The following is a 19,034-nucleotide window of genomic DNA, read 5'->3' on the forward strand; positions in this document are numbered from 1 at the left end:
CTATCCCTCTCTCTATCTAACACACACACACGCATTGGCATATTGCATTCCCTAGCCCCTTACTCTAACCCTAACCATCCAAACTAAATGCCTAACCCTCAAGCCAAGTCTTAACCCCGAAACACTCCATTAAAGGAGGGCTCAGAAAGTGAGGACCTGCCAAAATGTCCTCACTTTCTCAAAATGTCTTCACTCCGTAGGTTGTAGGCTCCTGACAAAGATAGCTGTACAAGAACACACACACACACACACACACACACACACACACACACACACACACACACACACACACACGCACACACACGCACACACACTCACACACTGTCAAACAGGTTTCAGTTGGTTGTAATATGATAACTCTCCACTAGATGTCAGTAAATCCTTCAAACTCTCACAGTATATGGGTCACACTTAAGTGTCTAAAATGAGAGCAGCACAAGTCGACAGCAAATTTGACACCAGGTTGTTGGTATGTGCTTCAGCTTGAAGACTCATAAGGGGTCTGAATCTCATTAGGCACAGTCAAGTTCATGAACTAATTTTCTTTCGCACAGCATTGTGAGCTTTTTTTCTTTTTCTTCCCACGATATTTTGAAACTAGCATCAAAACAAAGGGGGCAATTTATAGTATATGCAGTGAGAGCCCAAGTGAAGGGAAAACAAACTGACAATCCAGCTTCTGTGAGTGATAACCAAAAGTTCTCTGTGCTTCGCTGCTTCACTCTGACCTTCAGTGGACTGTTCAGATCCATTCCTCATTTGGATCGGGGTCAGAACGAATACTCTCAGTCCACAACAGATGTGATTCAGATAATCAATCTGGGTTTTTTGCTCTTGGGACAAAGTTATATTTACTTATATCGGAAGTTTGTCCTACGTGCATGACTTATAAATATTATTGGTTTCATCATCACAGTTGTCTTAGATTTCCATTTAGAATTCTAGCCAGTGCAAGACTTGAGATTTCTAGCGGCTGAATTAATTTGAACTTCTGTCTGCAGGAGGAACCCCCTACCCTGATCTGCCCATGAATGAGTTATTCTACAGCGCTCTGAAGAGAGGCTACCGAATGACCAAACCCGCCCACGCCTCTGATGAAGTGTGAGTTTCACTGTCGCTTATTGTTGCATCTCCATCAAGTCTTCTGAACGTATATAAAAATAAGAAATAAACACACTCTATTCTGTTTGTGTTGCAGCTATGATATTATGAGGAAGTGCTGGGATGAGAAGTTTGAGACGAGGCCTGACTTCTCCTTTCTGGTGCACAGTATGGGGAATATGCTGGCAGACGGCTATAAAAAGGTACTTTATTTATACACAGTGACCTTACAGGCCTTCTGAGCTGCCTTATTGATGCTGAACTGTGAATTTGGATTTGTAATATTACAGATTGTTAAATGTCACTTAATGCTTTGGTGCATTTTCTTTATTTAGTATTTTATTCACCTCCTCACTGTCAGCCTGTCTGTCCCCTACAGGCCTATTAACCAGGAAATTTTTGTATAAGAAATAAACTGGAAAATCAGTTATGACTTTTAAATATTTAAAACAAATTTACAATGCCATAGTACTCGTTTCACTTCAGAAAAGGATGCAAATGCTTTGACTTTGTTGTGTGAACAACCTTTATATGTTAAATAGCTCATATTATGTTGTATGTGAATGTTCTGGAGCTGTGGTAAAGGAAACGCAGATACATACCGTAAAGTTAAATACAAAGTCAAGATGTACAACGCTAATGAACTGAATCTACTGATCATATGTTTGATATTCCGAGTACATATACCTGTGAGATAAAACAAACCCCAGTGTCACCACTCAAATGATGGAACCACTGTCTCCTGTCACAACAGAGATACAACCAAGTCAACGACAACTTCCTGAAGAGCGACCACCCGGCTGTCGCCCGCACCAAGCCCCGGCTCTCCTCACCCTTTCCCATCGCCAATCCATCATTTGGCTCCCTCGCTTCCCCCGCCACCCTCTCCTTCCCCCCAGACCCCTACAACCAGAACCCGGGAAACTTTAGACAGGAGGCCGACACGCAGGACGTCATAACCTCATACAACGAGTACATCATTCCAATCCCAGACCCCAAGCCGGAGGAAGCTTTCACTGACGTAGCATCAGAGAGCCCTGCCAGGTACCCAGCCGCTGAGAACAGGACGCAGATGTGCACCAAATGCTGAGGCTGCAAGAGAGAGGAAGATGTATTTACTTAACAAGAGCATTTATTTTCCAACCACACACCCACTCATCCAGATGTTGGGCTGGGACAATAGCTGCACTATGAAGGCACACAGGGAGAAGAGTTTTCTATTGCACACATTTAAATACACAGCCAAGCAAAGTTGGCTCTTAAGACCAAATGAATGTCTGACCATACAAAGTCTGGGCATATGTAAAATAATTTATGATTTCATAATTAATTATTAACTTTCCTCACTAAAAACTCGATCACAGATTCTTCTTCTAATGTTGTGTTCGGGAGCCGTGGACTTTGGCCTCCACCAGAGGAAAAACTGAAAAACTGCTAAACCAGTATAAAGAATACATTTTAAATCAAAACAAGAAACTTGAGCCAATCAATAAAAAGATTATTCCATGAACATCCTTCCAATTTTCTTTAAAAACTGTGAAGATGTGCCCAGAACTGAAACAGTTCATCAATTAATCGATAAGTAGATAAGTAAACAGAAAATGATTTTACGTTTGTCACAATTTCATGGACCAAACCTTGTTTAGATAATCAACAATTTAACAAGAAAATCACTGTAAAAACATTGCATTAGTTTCAGCTGCTTTATGACCTTTCAAAGTCAAAACATTTTCATTTGAGTTGTATAATTTCAATTAACCCAAGTGAAGAAGTCAAGTCGAATTTATTTCAAAAATGCGTATAAAGAGCAAGAGTTGAAAGTGCTAAACAAACATGGAGAAGAAAAATAATACAATTATGGATAAAAATAGATAAAAACAGTGCGAGAGAAAGATGCAATAAAAGACTCACAACATAAAAGTTAATGTAATAAAGAAGACAGGCATTAACAGAATCCTAACACAAAATCCAACTGAGATCAAATCAAGATTAAAAAAAATATTTCTTTATACAGCAAAATAAAAAATAAAAAATGTAAGACAAACAAGAAGAAACAATTTAAAGCAATTTGAACACCACACAGCAAGAGAGTACAGATACAGAAATATACACATTTCTCACAGATGTAAAAAGTGTGTTTTTAGATGTGGGTATTAACATTTAGTTTCAAATGATCGACTTAAGTCAACTTCTACAAACAAACAAAAATAGTTTGTGCAAGCGTACAGCGAACATTCTTCCACACAAGAGATTACATTGAAAATTATTTTGGAAAATACTGATGCACGCAGCATTCCAAGCAAAACATGCAGCATTTCTTTAAATGTGATTAAAACAGATCTGTAGAAAACAGAAATTACACTGAGAAGCTTCCAGAATAATTTTACAAGGGACAATAGATCTAATGCAATGTAATAAATGTAATAATGTAAGTGAACAAACAGCGTCAGTTCCCTGCAAAATAAAGAAGTAAGACATATGACTGAAACTGTTTGTGCTGAAGAGAAGCTGAGGAAAATTAGTAGAGACATTCATAGAGACTGACCCTGATGACTAAGTACACAGTACACAGAGTAAAGTTGTGTTTTGTTCTTTCCGCTCTCAGCTCTGAGGCTCTGGAGGAGGAGAGCGACTCCGTGTCTCAGGACACGGCGGACACCCTGCCAGAGGAGGACAGGCTGGAGGAGACCAGCGAGAGAGACGCTCTGCTGGGCTCGTCCGGGACGCCTGAGGTAGAAGACAGCTTCCTGTAGCCACACCGGCCTGAACCCTGAGAGGACGCAGCCCTTTTATGGGGATTTCTTTCTGTTTTTTTTTTTTAACATGCCTGAAAAAGGGAACGCGACTAAACTAGAATGTAGCAAAATGGAGACCGAGAAGGCAACCTCTGTATTTCCACTAAGCACTCTAAAGGTTTTGTCCTTCTTTGAGTTTTTGTTTCACACTTAATACCTCTGGGATTACAAACGGTTACAGATAGCGAGCGTGATGTTATCAACCAATCATTTATTGAGAGTTGAATGCGGTACACTCCTCACACTCCTATAGAATCAGTTTACAGTGAGTGCAGAGGTGTTCACTGTATCCTCCAGTTTAGATTTATGAGGCCTTATGAGACATGTGCTTTATTCCTTACACACATTTAGCCTTATGACCTTTGTTGGCTTTTCACATTAAATCCCCCCACCTTCTCAACCTGTGTAGATTTTAATGAACAATTTTATCAGTTGTAATAATAAAAAAAGTATTAACTCAGAAATAAACAATGTACACACGTTCAAATCTAAGTGATAACAGTTCAATATGAATGGGAATCCTCAACATAATTAAACTTACAGTAAACAATCACCATTAGACATGGAAGTTGGATAATTTAATCAAAACTTATTTTTTCCTCCGCAGCTGTTGTATAGTATTTTTGTAAAATCGTATTCCCGGTATATGAAATGCAGACAGAATCTACATGCACTGTTTTACTATCAGATTAGCTTTTTTATTTTTTTGTCTGATAAGCCTTAGAGCCAGCATTTTCCCATTTTCTCTTTTGTTTTCAGAGATATTTGAGATGATATCAAATGTATATGTCTTTCGTGAATTTTGAATAGCGCCTTTTGTTTTTGAATACTTGTTTCTGTGTAGGCTTTAATTCATAGTCCTGTGCCAGATTTGCACTTTATTTAGAAGAGACGCTTCGTTATAAAGAAATATAAATTTACACAATGTTACAAACGACACAGCTGAGAATTTATTGAGGGATTTTGAGTTTTGACTTTTCAATGTGTGGCTGTGAGAGATAGATAATGACTCCCGGTGTCTTGGAGGACAGGCGGTTGTCAAGTGAAAATAATAAACCCAGCGTATCACTGCCTTAGCACAAGATGGCACACATGGACGCCTTTGTACAGACTGAGATATTTGTTTCTGCAGCTGAAGCCACACGCTGATATGAAGGGCTATACTGTACTCAAGGAACCTAGATAGCCATATGTGCACATGTAGAAATTATGCTTCTGTTGTATTGTTTAACATTCACTTACACGATGTCCACTTTCATTACATAATCTACCATTTAAAACGACACTAGTTTTATTTCTTGTAGCATTTGTTCCACAGTATTAAATGCACAAATCATCACAGTATCACAAGCTACGGTACCAAAGCTCTTGTTAACGTTTACAAATGTATTTTTATATATATGTGTCATTTTATATGTTGTAAATGTGAAAATAAACGTGTATTATCATAGTATTGCTGGTGGAAGTGTGTCTTTTTTTTTTAACTCGTTTAACTGCAGAATACCAAATCACTAAAAGCCTGAATTCTGGTAAATATAATAATCCCTGCTCCTGTTAATGATACAAAGCTTCAGTCAACAGCCCTCCACAGCTACTGGTTTACGGCTGACTCTTTTTGAAAAACCCTCCTATAACTTACTGATAAGATGCTTCTTTCATGATGTGAAGTGCAACTCAGAACAGATCCCTTCTATCCACAATGACTTGTTCTCACTCCACGCTCTCAGATCTCTCTGCGCTGCTCTCCGATTCCTGGGTCAGATTTCTGAGAGCCCTTTGACTGTCCTCCCCTCTCGAAACCCCCCCCACATTATTTCCGCCATGAAAAGCCTGGCAGCCATGGTTCCACAGTGATGGAGGTGATTAGTCTCATCTCCATGGGTTTCTCAGGAGAATTGTGCCTTTCTGTGGCAAATTGGCACTAGCTCATTAATTAGTTGAGCGTGATATGTTGATCCGCCTCCGCCCACACACACACAAAGAAGGATCCCTCCACCCTCCACCCTCCACCCTCCACCCTCCACCACTTGCCGTCTGAAAGATTGCATGTTTGCTGTGTGACTCCTGTGGTGGAGACACTGTAAACAAGCAAGAGGGGACAAGAAGAAGAAGAAGAGGAGCAGAGGAGAAGAGACGAGAGGGGAGAAGGGATTATCATGCTCCTCTGCTGAGCTGCTACTCATCTGCAGGTGGGTACATTTGAAATAAATGAGTGATGCTGTACTGTAAAGTAAACCAGTGCCTTATTTCATACACTGGTCTGCTTTGTTATTCTATTGTTCACCAATGAGAATAACCATCACAGTGGATTGCGGCTCAGCATAGGTTCATCTTTTACAAGGCACTGCTGCTCCGACCAGTCAGAAAAGAGGAAGTTAATTAGGGGGATGACCGCTTGTGTGGTGGTGTTCTCATTTCTGCTTCTTCAACGCCACAGATCATCACAAGAAGAACTTTTTTTTTACCGCAAACATCAACCTTCAGGCTGCAGGTTTGGAGCTGATCCAGCATGCAGCCCTACCTCGCCCTGCTGCTGGGGTTCGTGGTCTCAGCTGCTTCAGGTAAGGCCCAGAGAACACTGTCAAACACCGTTAAAAGAGTGTTAATCCTATTGTGACTTTTATTGTTCTATTTTATTTTTTATTGAAAGCCACTGCTATTATAAACCATGAAATCCAAATATAATGAAATGAAATGAAACAAAAAGAGAGGCAGATACTTAAAGAAAGAGGGCACGGCATGAAAAGTGAGTTTTTAACACAATGGTTTAAAAGCTGTAAAGAATCACGTGTTGTCAACGACGGAACGAGCTCTAAAAGTTTTGCTAAGTGGTAAAACTTGAAATTAAATCCAGTTGCATTAAGATGTTTTTGTTTCCATGACGTGTTTATCTGTGCAAACACAGACCAGTGATTTATGTCTCGCTCCAAAAAAGTTGTGTTAATAGTTCTTTGTGAATCAAGCTCTTATGAGCTTATCATACATTTCATGGCATAAACTCGTGGTCAGTGCAGAGGAGCAGGGAAACAGTGTGCGCTTCTCCATCTCACATCTGACACGCTGTTGTGTCTAATGAGCAGAACAAGTGCAGCATCATGAGTTGTTTCAGGGTCATTGTTGAGCTCTACTTTGTTTCTTACTCTCTTTGTCTCGCTCATGTACACCACACACGTATATGTGGGTCTCGGCCGTCGGGCTTCAAATTGCAATTTCATGTATTTGCATTCACGGACATAGAGGCGTCTGTTGTTGGGTTTAATTATGGCTGAATGAATCCGCCATGGCTCCACTGCTTTGCTTTCTGGTGTGTTACTGTGTGAGGTGTGATCGGGGTCATTTTGAGGTTGGATGAATAGTTCATTTAGTCGAGGGGCTTTGGGTGAAAGGTGACTGTTGACTTAGGCAGGAGTCAGGAAAGGCCAGACAAAAAAACAAGAATAAAATGCTGATTTCTGGATTCAGACTACATTTCGTTCCTTGTCTCTCGACTTGATCTTGTGTGCTGTGGTGAATTAAAAAAAAAAAATGCTGAACATTGAATCTCAGTTCTGCTTCAAGCTCGGAAAAGAGACTGAACGAATAAATGGAAACTTTTATAACCCTTAACAAAAAGTCGTTTCAATACTAACTGATGAAAAAGTGCACATTATCAATTGCGTTTCAATCCCTACATGCCTATACAGTTTTCTACGATATTCCAAATCCTCAACAAAATCATCAGGGAGCACTTAGTTCTTCATCCCTAAGAATAACTTTATTATTCCCTGAGAGATAGAATTATTGATTCACTTTAATATTCTCTAATATTCTAAATTGGTGTTAAATGTTAGGGCCTAAGTTAAAATCTAACTGCAAAAATATGAAGCTTTCCATATTTATTTTCATTTTCATTTTTCAGCTTTCCAGTTTTTATACCACTAATGTTGAGATAGCCACATGGTGAAAAGCAGAAGTGAGACGAATGGAGGGATGTTATTCTGGTCCAAGTCTTCAGTCTACTTCTCTGAATATGTCCACTTCCAAACTAAATAATTCCTGGAGCAGACGAGACGTCTCTGAGATCTCAGTTATTTTAAAATGACCAAAATCTGAAATTGCTATGGAGCAACAATACTGTCAAGGGAACTTATGATGCTGAGTTTGTTCTGAGTCATTTGTTGTCATACTTTTCCTTCTGTGTTTATTCCCCCTAAAAGTCAACAAATGCATTCATCATTGCTTTATATTTGCCCTCCTCTTCCTCAGCAGTATGGAGGCGTCCAGTGATAAAGTTCAACTCCAAGGTGGTGGGGAGTCCCGAGGTGGTGGTGACACCCGGGAACCCTCTGGATCTGAGGTGTGAGGGCGACGGGCACGTCAACTGGCAGACCAGGCTCACCAAACACAAACGCTTTGTGTCCAAGGGCAACGGGAACGTTCGCACCTTGAAGGTGGAGCGTCCCTCTGGAGAATTCACCGGAACGTACAAGTGCTATTATACAGCCGGGTCCCTGCACAGTGGCCTGACCTCCTCAGTGCATGTGTACGTACAAGGTGAGCTCAGATGAAGGAAAGTCTCACTGTCCCATGCTTCTCTTGTTGTTTGGATCATTGTCCCCTCTGCTTATACCTTTCTGTGATTTGATTTCCTTTGTGCAAATGTCACATTATTTATTTTTTTTAACAATATTTTTTATTGAAGTTACAAGTGCGTATCAAACTTTATGCAGAATTTACAAACATTTTCATTTACATCCCCTCGAACAGCCACTCATTCACACAGACATAGAAAAAATAAATAAAATGGACAATGACAACAGACATCAAACTAATGGCGTAAAAAATAAAATAAATAAATAAATAAAAATAAAAATAAGAAAAAAAAAAAAAAAAAAGGCAGGATCATTTCACAACCTGTTGTTCACTCAGTGTTATCCGTTTCATTGGTCAAAAATGACATAAATGATTCCCAAATACAAGTAAACTCCTCCTGTTTACCTTTAACAATGTATGTCAATCTCTCCAGTCCAAGACAAGTCATCAACTCCTTCTTCCATATTGCCAGTGATGGTGGTTCTACATTTTTCCAATATAGTGCAATCACTCTCCTTGCATGGAGAAGTCCAAAGTCAACCATCTTCGATTGCTTCGTTGTTCTGATGGGTCTTTGGGGTATATTCCAAGTATACAGATTGTTGACGTCAAAGGAATGTTACACTTAACCATCCGTGATAAACATTTAACTACATTTTCCCAAAATACCAAAATCCTAGAGCATTCCCATAGGCAGTGAATCAAAGTTCCCTTTTCAGTCAGACATTTAACACAAACATCCGGGATGTTAGGGGAGATATGGTGGAGTTTTGCAGGGGTTATATAAACCCTCATTAACTACTTATACTGAATAAATTTTAACCTTGTGTTAATTGAATTCTTTTGTGCTTTTAAACATGCTCTTCCCCAATCTTAAATGTCACATTATTAATTTGTTTTTCAAACTAATGAATTCTCACCATTTCTCTCCTATAGATGCAATCCGTCTGTTCTGGACCAGCAGCACATCCCTGCGGGTGGTGAAGAAAGAGGGTGAAGACTACCTGCTGCCCTGCCTGCTGACCAACCCGGCCGCCACACACCTGGGCCTCCGCATGGACAACGGCACCAGCGTGCCACCGGGCATGAACTTCACCGTCGACCGGCACCGTGGTATTTTGATCCACAACCTGCACCCCAGCTTCAACGCTGACTACGTCTGCACGGCCAGGGTCAACGGAGTGGAGAGGACGTCCAAGGCCTTTTCCATCAACGTCATTCAGAGTGAGACATATCTTCCTGTCAGGAGTGTTGTGGTTATCTGAAGAGTATGAGGGTTTTTCAATTTGACCCATATTTATTGTTCCAGAGCTTCGTTTCCCTCCTTACGTCTTCTTGGAGACTGATGAGTACGTGCGCATCGCTGGGGAGGAACTGAAGATTCGCTGCACCACACACAACCCCAACTTCAACTACAACGTCACCTGGAAATCCACAACTAAGACGGTCAGTAGCAAGAACTTTGGGACCTTTCTTGAATGTGGCAGCAATTGTTGATTTTAACTTTTTCATTTATTTTTGTCTTCAGAAACCAAAAATTGAGGAGCGGGTTCGCTCCAGTGGAGAAAACCGCCTGGACATACAGAGCATACTGACCATCTCCTCCGTGGACCTCGCAGACACGGGAAACATTTCCTGCATTGGTACCAATGAAGCCGGGGTGAACAGCTCAACCACGTACCTGCTGGTTGTGGGTAAGACTCTGATACTGAAACGCTCGGAGCACGTGTCCAGCGCTGATGAATGACAACAAGCTGACAGTATGTACCTTGGTTCTCCTGAACAGACAAACCCTACATCAGGCTGCTGCCCCAGCTGTCCCCTAAACTGTCCCGCCAGGGTCTCTTGGTGGAGGTGAACGAGGGAGAAGACCTGGAGCTCACCGTGCTCATCGAAGCGTATCCTCACATCATAGAGCACAGGTGGCACACGCCAACGTCTCCCAACACGTCCACACAGGACAACAGGTTCATCCAATACAACAACAGGTACGACACCGAGGCCGGAGCTGGTGCAGGGCAAACCAATGTGTGTGAAAGCTGCTGTCTTACTTGCTTACACAGTGTAAATTTAAGAAAACAATCCAGTGTACTACAGGAAGGAGAAGCTACTCTGAAAAAGTGCTGTCGGTGCATTTTGGGTCAATTTGACAGGGAACGCCAAGGTCACTGTGTTTCCTCAGGTCATGAAACTGTTTGCGGAGGGAAGAGTTGTGTTCTCCTTTTAGAATGTTGACGTACTTTGAGATGATACATGGGAAATGTCTGAATTCAAACCGCAGAATGTGTCACTTCGGATTCTGCAGACATTCCTCTTTTCTCAGCCGGTCTTTTTTTCTTCTTCTTCTAGATACCATGCAACTCTGCAGCTGAAGAGAATGAATGCACAGGAGCAGGGCCAGTACACCTTTCATGCCAGGAGCGACTTGGCCAATGCATCCGTCACGTTCCAAGTCCAAATGTATCGTAAGTGATGCACGAAGTAACAACACATTTTTTAGTGTTTGTTGAAAGGACGTTAAAAAACATCATAATCTGATGGAGGATTTGCCCAATTTAGCAAAACTGAACATTCAATTTCCCCTCATTTGTCTTTGATGGCAGAGAGACCTATTGCTGTGGTGAGATGGGAAAATGTAACCACACTCACTTGCACTTCATACGGATACCCCGCGCCCAGAATCATCTGGTACCAATGTTTTGGGATACGGCCTTCGTAAGTATCCCTGCACTGGGAACGACACTCAGTTTGGTGTATTGCATGAATTCTCTCTCTGACTGAATCTGTGTTTTTCGACGAGGCAGGTGCAATGAAAACACCTCTGGGCTGCAGCTGGCGATCCCTCTCCAGGCTCCCACCGTGGAGGTGCAGAGGGAGGACTACGGCGCCGTGGAGGTGGAGAGCGTCTTTACCGTTGGGCCGTCCACTCGGAGGATGACCGTGGAGTGCGTGGCCTTCAACCTCGTCGGCGTCAGCAGCGACACTTTCGCCATGGAGGTCTCCGGTGGGTATTTGGAAGATGTGAAGCCAGTCTTTGTGCTGTGCTAATCATGCTGTCACATGGACCAGAGTCAAATGCAAATTTAATTTCTCCATTGAGAAATTGTTTTTCTAATGGTCAGCTGCTCTCTTCCTTTGTAGCCGGCCGCCTAATTAAACTGTATGAATCCATTCTAATCTAATCTGATCTATTTTTGAAAATCATCATTGCAAATAGCATAAAAATTCCACAAAGGCGATTAAGATAAATCAGCTTGCATGAAACAGGGTCAGCACATACAAGTTCAATTGTGTATGAATGTTGATCTTTCTTTGAATGGACAGATAAGCTCTTCACTTCCACTCTGACTGGAGCCGCAGGAATTCTGGCCATCCTCCTTCTGCTGCTGGTTTTCCTCTTTTACAAATACAAGCAAGTAAGATACATCTTTATATTCTATTTTATATATTTATACAAAGTGGTGGAATAGTACGTAGATATTCAAATTTTCCAAAGAGATGTGCATTTTGTTTTGAGAACACATTCCTGACATTCCTTTTTTTCAGAAACCCAGGTACGAGATCCGCTGGCAGATCATCGAGGCCAGAGATGGAAACAACTACACCTTCATTGACCCCGCCCAACTGCCGTACAACGAGAAGTGGGAGTTCCCACGAGACAAGCTGAAGCTAGGTTTGCAGCGTTTTCTCTTGAACTGACTCAATGGATCTTGAATGTTAAAATTAAAATAAAAAAAAATTGTGGATCTGCCCCTTGAACTGGGTCGGAACCAACATTTTAAGATTAGTTCTTGTGTAAACCTGCTAACTAACAGACAAAACTCTAATGGAGACATATTGTCCTTGACAGTGTTCTTGTTGATTTTATTAAACAATTAGATAAATATTATATTAGCTTTAATGGAATAGTAATAATGGTAACATACTATGTTGAATATTTGACTGCACATGACTGACAGTCTCATATTTCCTGTGTGACCAGGAAAGATCCTGGGCGCTGGAGCTTTCGGGAAGGTCGTCGAGGCCACAGCTTACGGTCTGGGAAAGGAAGACAACGTTTTGCGTGTGGCTGTGAAAATGCTGAAAGGTGAGATGGTGTTCAGAACCACGACAGAAAAGAGACATATTTGTTTACAGAAGTTAGAGGGACTGGAAAATCAGACGATGTTCTGGTCAACGCGAGGAAATGTCTGATTTAGGCCTTTGAAAATGTGCCTTCGCAACATCCTAAAACATTTTTTGTGCGTGATCAGATGCAATAATATGACTCCACGATGACAATCTGTTTCACGCTAATGCAGCCAGTGCCCATTCCGATGAGAGGGAGGCCCTGATGTCTGAGCTGAAGATCCTGAGTCACCTGGGACACCACAAGAACATCGTCAATCTGCTGGGAGCCTGCACCTTTGGGGGTCAGACACGTTTCTGAAAGATTCCTCAGAAGTTATTCCAGCACAGCAAAGATAATTTGTTGGAAGTGTCATAACGTGGTGTGTTTCCTCTTCAGGACCAGTGCTTGTGATCACGGAGTACTGCAGCCTCGGCGACCTCCTGAACTTCCTGCGCCAGAAGGCCGAGACGTTTGAGAATTTTGTCATGAACATGCCCGAAATCATGGAGAGCTCCAGCGACTACAAGAACATCTGCAATCAGAAGCATTTCATCAGGAGGTACATCCCCAAACATCTGCATTTCAAAGAAGGGACGCTGGGTCAAAATCTGTTCCTGATGACGTTTCTTTCCTCCCACAGTGACAGTGGGATCTCCAGCGAGGTGTCGAGCAGCTACATGGAGATGAGGCCCAGCCAGCCGCAAAGCACGGAGCCAACTCAGGGTAATAATGAAAATACAGTCGCTCAGCAGAGTGCTGTTCAAAATCCTTGGTATGTTTGCTTCCCCTTTCTGGGTGTTACTAATATTATACTTGTGTGACTCATGTGTATAGACACTGTGTGTGAGGAGACGGGCGACTGGCCCATGGACATCGACGACTTGCTGAGGTTTTCTTTTCAAGTGGCTCAGGGCCTCGACTTTCTAGCTGCCAAAAATGTGAGTAATAGTTTGTCAATTAACTTGATTGTAAATCTTGATGCCACACGTCTCCCGCCACTGATCACATTGTGTGTGCGTGTGTGTGTGTGTGTGTGCGTGCTTGCAGTGTATTCACAGAGACGTGGCTGCCAGAAACGTCCTGTTGACCAACAGCAGAGAGGCCAAGATCTGTGACTTCGGCCTGGCTCGTGACATCATGAATGACTCCAACTACGTGGTGAAGGGCAACGTAAGCATTTGACTTCATTAGAACCAGAGTTTACTGACAACATGAAGTGAGCCTGGTAAAGAAAATCACTTCCTGTCTGCAGGCGCGTCTGCCGGTGAAGTGGATGGCTCCGGAGAGCATTTTCGACTGTGTGTACACGGTGCAGAGCGATGTGTGGTCCTATGGAATCCTCCTGTGGGAAATCTTCTCTTTAGGTCAGAACACAAACACATGCTCCCCAATATTCACACACACATTCACTTTGCTAAAATAACAGTGTGTGTGTCTCGTCTATTAGGCAAGAGCCCGTACCCCAGCATGGCAGTGGACTCCAGGTTCTACAAGATGGTGAAGCGTGGCTACCAGATGTGCCAACCAGACTTTGCTCCACCTGAAATGTATGTTCTATGCTTCAGCAATAGGAAGCCAGTCAATACTAATGTCTTATCTTATAAAGGTTCTCATCACATCATACCAGGAGAGTCCATGGTCAAAGTTGCTTTCAGATTGGGAGAAAACATTAAGTTGAAATAACTGCAACAAAGACTGATTCATAAAAATAAATTATTCATCCTAAGATGACTCCACAGTTCAAACAGCATGATTCCCAAACGTCCAAGATAACGGAACAAAGACCCTCTTCTCTTTTCGTCTGCCTCCCCCATCCAACATCTCAAATAAAAGACAAATGAGGTAAACTCATGAAGTGCCTCCATTATACCTGATCTACAAACCAAAACTCCTGTTTACCAAGCCTCAGCCTCCAAACTTATCAAGTGGCCGAGACGAAAAAATAAAGAGAGAGTTCTTTCCCAGTATCAGGGGGCCCTAACATCTGTGTGCGCTGATTTGGCATGTCTGTCACACCACCCGGAATAACTGGTGCTGTGGAAACCAGAGGGGACTGAATCTGAGTCAGGGCCTAATCATCTGTTGTTCTCCTGTGAGTCAGGCCTCAGTTCTGCCTGTTAGCCACATGATCTCCAAGCTAGGGAGCCATGTAACTGCTATTTCACGGCAGCAAAATGAGACTGGAGGGTCAGGGGCTCTTATGAAGGAGGCTCTCTTATCAAACTGCGTCACCGCCTCCATGAGCCCCCCCCTTATTTATTTCTCTGATTCGGCTTCATGCTGTTGCTCAATTTCTCCGCAAAAGCTGAGCAGTTTGCCGTGGAAATCGAGTGCACCGAGGCCCCGGCCATGAAAACATGTGTAGTGCAACATCACAGTGTTTCGTGCGGTGTATTTGTTCGGCAGGAATCGGCCTCTTAATGTACGTTCTGCTTGTGTTTCAGCTACTCGATCATGAAGATGTGCTGGCACCTGGAGCCCACGGAGCGCCCCACGTTCAGCAAGATCAGCCAGATGATAGAGAGGCTACTTGGGGACCAGCCTGAGCAGGAGCAGGTGAGTTAGTGGGAGTTTGGTTTGGCTTCATCAAAAAGCTCCAAAAGGAACAAAGCAGGTGATGCTGCAGCCAAGATGTCCTCAGGAAACCCAGTGTTTCAAAACCTAATTCTCCCTGAAAAGGCGACAGTTTTAGCCACGTTTAATTAATTGGATTTTTTTAGATTAAACGTGTTTGGGTGTTTTTACCAAAGGAGATAATCAGGGTTTAGCTGCTCTAGCAGTTTGAATGCAGGACTTATTTAGCTTGTAACACCATCATATTTAGATGAAGACGATATTTGGCCTTTTCCGTATCGTCTCTCACCGTAGCAATGACGCCTCTCCACAGCTAATCTACCAGAATGTTCAGCAGCAGGTCACAGAGGGTGAAGTGTGTGACGAGTCCAAGTGCTGTAACGGCCCCTGTGACCAGTCTTGTGACCACGAGGAAGAAGAGCAGCCTCTGATGAAGACCAACAACTACCAGTTCTGTTGAGCCCGGCCCTGGACCACCACCACCAAGCCCTCACCCGAATCAATCGCTCAATCGACGACAAGCCTTCAGGAGAACGGGAGAAGCTGCAGTCCGTGGCCCGAGCTTGACAGCTTGTTCCAGCTGCTGCACGGTCGCAGAGAGTCGCCTCCACAGCTATTTTCTGCTGCTTGTGCCCGAGCGCCAGACAGACCAGCAGCTGCAGCGAGCATGTGACTTGCTTCTTTGCAGACCATGACTAGAAATTGCCACGTCTCACACCGACTGCAGACAGGAAAAGCAGGAAACATGTCAACAAAACCACACAAACATCCCCAGCAGTGCCTCACCCGAAACGCTACGCCCTCACGGACTGTTTATTATTCCCCCCTGAGATGTATTTTCTGCATAATCAAGAAGACAATTTGTCCTTTCCTCCGTGTTCTTAATTATACATTGTACACCATGTTTATCACTGTTTTTATTTTTTTTTACTACTGCCCTCGAGAGTGCATGTGTTGTTCCAGTTCAGTCACTGTAGTCAGCAGCTTCACTTCCTTTTCATCGTCTTATCGCATGTATGCTTTTCTAAGTGGGAGCAGCCAGACAGTGGCGAACACTGGAGCTATTGAGCCACGTTTCCATGTGGCGCAGACGAACCCGATTTTATTCCCCAATCACCTTAATTGAACATCTGAACAGTGCAAGTGTTTCTCCCTCCCCTGGTTGAAGCGCGCCGAATCAGCCATGGAGAAGGCGAAGAATGACCACGTTGTTTTCCCCCTTTATGCTTTGATCAGAGCTGTAGTTCTTGTGACACACTTACAGTAGCTGTCAGTTGGTGGCAACATGTGATTGTTCCACTTCAGTCTAATTAATTAACCAGTGTTAAGTCTGATTTAGGAGCAGGGAATACAACTGAACTGAGCAGGGAAATCTGTGGATCCACCATGGATCAGATGAACTATGTTTCAGCTCTGAAAATGTGAACTTTATTATTATTATCATCATTATTATTATTATGTGTGTGGCACAACTTAAACTTCTCATTTCCTGTAAAGCTAGAAGAGTGTTAAGCTTCACTGATGTCTATATGTAGCGGTCAGCCTTCACTGCCATCAGCCTTCACTGCCATCTGTATGAACGTTTTAAGAATAGTATATAAGCTATGTGAGAGATTCAGACGTTTCACTCGTGCTTGCACCTGAATGCAGCACGAGTGACACGCCTGATAATGTATATATCTCACGATGTAAATCAAGAGTCCACTTTATTTTCGCCGAGACATTGAGGAGAAGATAGTAGTGGGTCAATATTTCCTATGCTGTATGAGTTGTGTGGTTTTTTTTTGGAGCAAACATGACAATCAATGCAAAACCTGCAAATTAAAATCGGTGAAAAACTGCAGAGGTGTTGAATAAAGCTTTACCATTGAAGTTTACTGGAGCAGTGATTGTCCTGTATGTCCAACGCTTAGAGTAGTTTTCTTTGTGTTACACAAATGTGCTGATAGAAGCTAAGTGACCTTCTGTCCTCACTTCCTATTTTTATAGGATAATGTCCAATCTGCATCTGATCCGGGACATTTCCCACAGTATCTGTCTACATTGCACAACTCTGAAATCTTTAAGGGGAAGTGTTTGTCCCATCACACAGAGTCAACATGCTCCTCCTCCTCGGGTCTGGTTCAGCTTTCCACTCACAGACCTCTTATTCTTTATTCTTTTCTGAGGTATATTGTCTTTAATGTGTCTTTTCACAGATATAACTGATTCTGAGTGAGTATTTTTTCCACTATTCTCCTTCTGACACACCTTCTGTCTAAGTAATTATTTCTTCTCATCACTGTCCAAATCACATCACACATCACATGCCATTTTAGTGGGAGCAACAGTACAAAAAAACATTCCTGGGCTTTGTCGCTGTGCTTCTCCTTAATGAGCCTCTTGACATGACTCTAATTGCAGTGTATACAATAAGAGAAGAGTTTAACAGTGTTTTATGGTTGTAAGAGTTGCTAGACATGGTTCATTCTTACGTTGAGTAAATATAAAGACTTTTTAGCAGTGAATAAACTAACGAACAACAACTGAGGTCATGTTTCCTCCATCATATTGCAAACAAACCAAGTATCAAAATACTATGTTTATCTTTGAAACAGAACCGAGTCAGTTTAGGGCAATAAAACAATATTACTAGAGTAGATTTAGACCAAGGCTCAACAGCTCCCTTATGAAACCACATTTAATTTCACTAGATCTGGATATTTATTTGGATCTGTACCAAATTGCACACACTCCTAAATATCAGTCCCCTAAACATAAAAGAAAATGTTGAGAAACACATTTTCTCGCAAAGAAAGTGAATTAAAAATTCCAGATCCTTTCTAAAGTTTTTTTGAGTTCATCCTAAGGTCATGCCCCACCCCTCCACAAATTCTCTCTAATAAACAAACACAAACAAAAACATAACCTCCTTACGGAGGGAATGATTTTCAATCAATATTATATGTCATCAATAGCAATATTACAAAAATCCATTATAAAGTGATATAATTCTTATGCATTGAGCAAACAAATGACTGATCTAGTTCAGGTTTGGTTTGATTTGCTGCTCATAAAGAAGAGTTTAAACTAAAACCTTCACTCAGGATCAGAAGTCAGTGTTTAAACAACAAAGAAATAATAATATCACTTTTATTGTGATAAATATCCTCCAGTCTGTTAATCCACAATCCTGTTGACTTTGCAATTAGGAGCAGTTTGGTGCTTTGACTATTGAAATATATAATTAACCTGAAGGAGCTCATGGTTATTAAGTATGCAACAGTTTCTATTTAATTCAACAGAAGCATTTTCTATAAAATGGAGAGAAGAAGTGAAAGCGTCTCTGCCAATTTAGAAAAAACGTTGTACGTGTTTTTCTGCCTCAAGTTAACATCAGAGGCCAAGAGAAGCTGCCTGATCTCCTCTTTCCACAATCTGTAGCTTTTCCGCTCTGCACGGCTCGAGACGACCATGACATGTGGGACTTTACAAGCCTCTCATCACACGACTGATGCAGGAATTATAGTGATTCTGGCGGCCAGCTTTGATGAAGATACGAGTAAGAAACCCGATCACTGCTGTAAGGCTTGTAGCCCACATGGGATTGTATGTGTGTCCCGCCACCACCTCTGACCAGTTATAAAAGTGTATTTCCCTTTTTATTTTTAAATGCTTCTTGTGCAAGTAACAGTAAATCAGACAATGGTTAATATTAAATTAGATTGGACTCCATTCATTTTCTTTATTTGTAGCATCAGCAGCTTTCACTTACAGGACTTCACTGATGCAGCCATTTATCCACACAAACGGTTGTGCTTTGGTTTCCTTGAAGCCAGATGTGTCTCTATAACCTGAAGCTTCAGTAAATGATTCATCCAGTAGATAAATCATCAAAGCAC

At 42.1% G+C, this 19,034-nt stretch overlaps 2 protein-coding genes across 3 annotated transcripts in view; both read left to right on the top strand.

Moving 5' to 3' along the window:
* Positions 1 to 5,349, top strand: part of pdgfrb (platelet-derived growth factor receptor, beta polypeptide) — a 28,825-nt gene extending 23,476 nt beyond the window's left edge. For both annotated transcript variants that reach the window (XM_061079086.1, XM_061079087.1), the window contains exons 20-23: positions 1,002 to 1,101; positions 1,199 to 1,304; positions 1,856 to 2,145; positions 3,707 to 5,349. In XM_061079086.1, coding sequence (XP_060935069.1) covers positions 1,002 to 1,101; positions 1,199 to 1,304; positions 1,856 to 2,145; positions 3,707 to 3,854 — 644 coding nt within the window. In that variant the 3' untranslated portion in view covers positions 3,855 to 5,349. The remainder of the gene's footprint in view (positions 1 to 1,001; positions 1,102 to 1,198; positions 1,305 to 1,855; positions 2,146 to 3,706) is intronic.
* Positions 5,350 to 6,376: 1,027 nt separating this feature from the next.
* On the top strand, positions 6,377 to 17,030 carry LOC133011362 (macrophage colony-stimulating factor 1 receptor 1-like). The gene is made up of 21 exons (XM_061079088.1): positions 6,377 to 6,457; positions 8,142 to 8,429; positions 9,405 to 9,692; positions 9,778 to 9,914; positions 9,997 to 10,162; positions 10,255 to 10,456; positions 10,818 to 10,933; positions 11,072 to 11,183; positions 11,273 to 11,472; positions 11,793 to 11,884; positions 12,015 to 12,141; positions 12,451 to 12,555; positions 12,770 to 12,880; positions 12,976 to 13,138; positions 13,220 to 13,302; positions 13,414 to 13,517; positions 13,627 to 13,749; positions 13,832 to 13,943; positions 14,027 to 14,126; positions 15,024 to 15,135; positions 15,467 to 17,030. The coding sequence occupies exons 1-21, from the start codon at positions 6,406 to 6,408 to the stop codon at positions 15,611 to 15,613; spliced, it is 2,940 nt and encodes a 979-aa protein (XP_060935071.1). The 5' UTR covers positions 6,377 to 6,405; the 3' UTR covers positions 15,614 to 17,030.
* Positions 17,031 to 19,034: the final 2,004 nt, after the last annotated feature.

This window comes from Limanda limanda, chromosome 10, assembly GCF_963576545.1.
Source record: "Limanda limanda chromosome 10, fLimLim1.1, whole genome shotgun sequence".
NCBI lineage: Eukaryota > Metazoa > Chordata > Actinopteri > Pleuronectiformes > Pleuronectidae > Limanda > Limanda limanda.

Coding starts and splice junctions, on each gene's coding strand:
- LOC133011362 (XM_061079088.1), top strand. CDS start 6,406: ATGCAGCCCTACCTCGCCCTGCTGCTGGGGTTCGTGGTCTCAGCTGCT. Junction 11,184..11,272: donor TGTTTTGGGATACGGCCTTC/GTAAGTATCCCT, acceptor TCGACGAGGCAG/GTGCAATGAAAACACCTCTG. Junction 15,136..15,466: donor ACCAGCCTGAGCAGGAGCAG/GTGAGTTAGTGG, acceptor GCCTCTCCACAG/CTAATCTACCAGAATGTTCA.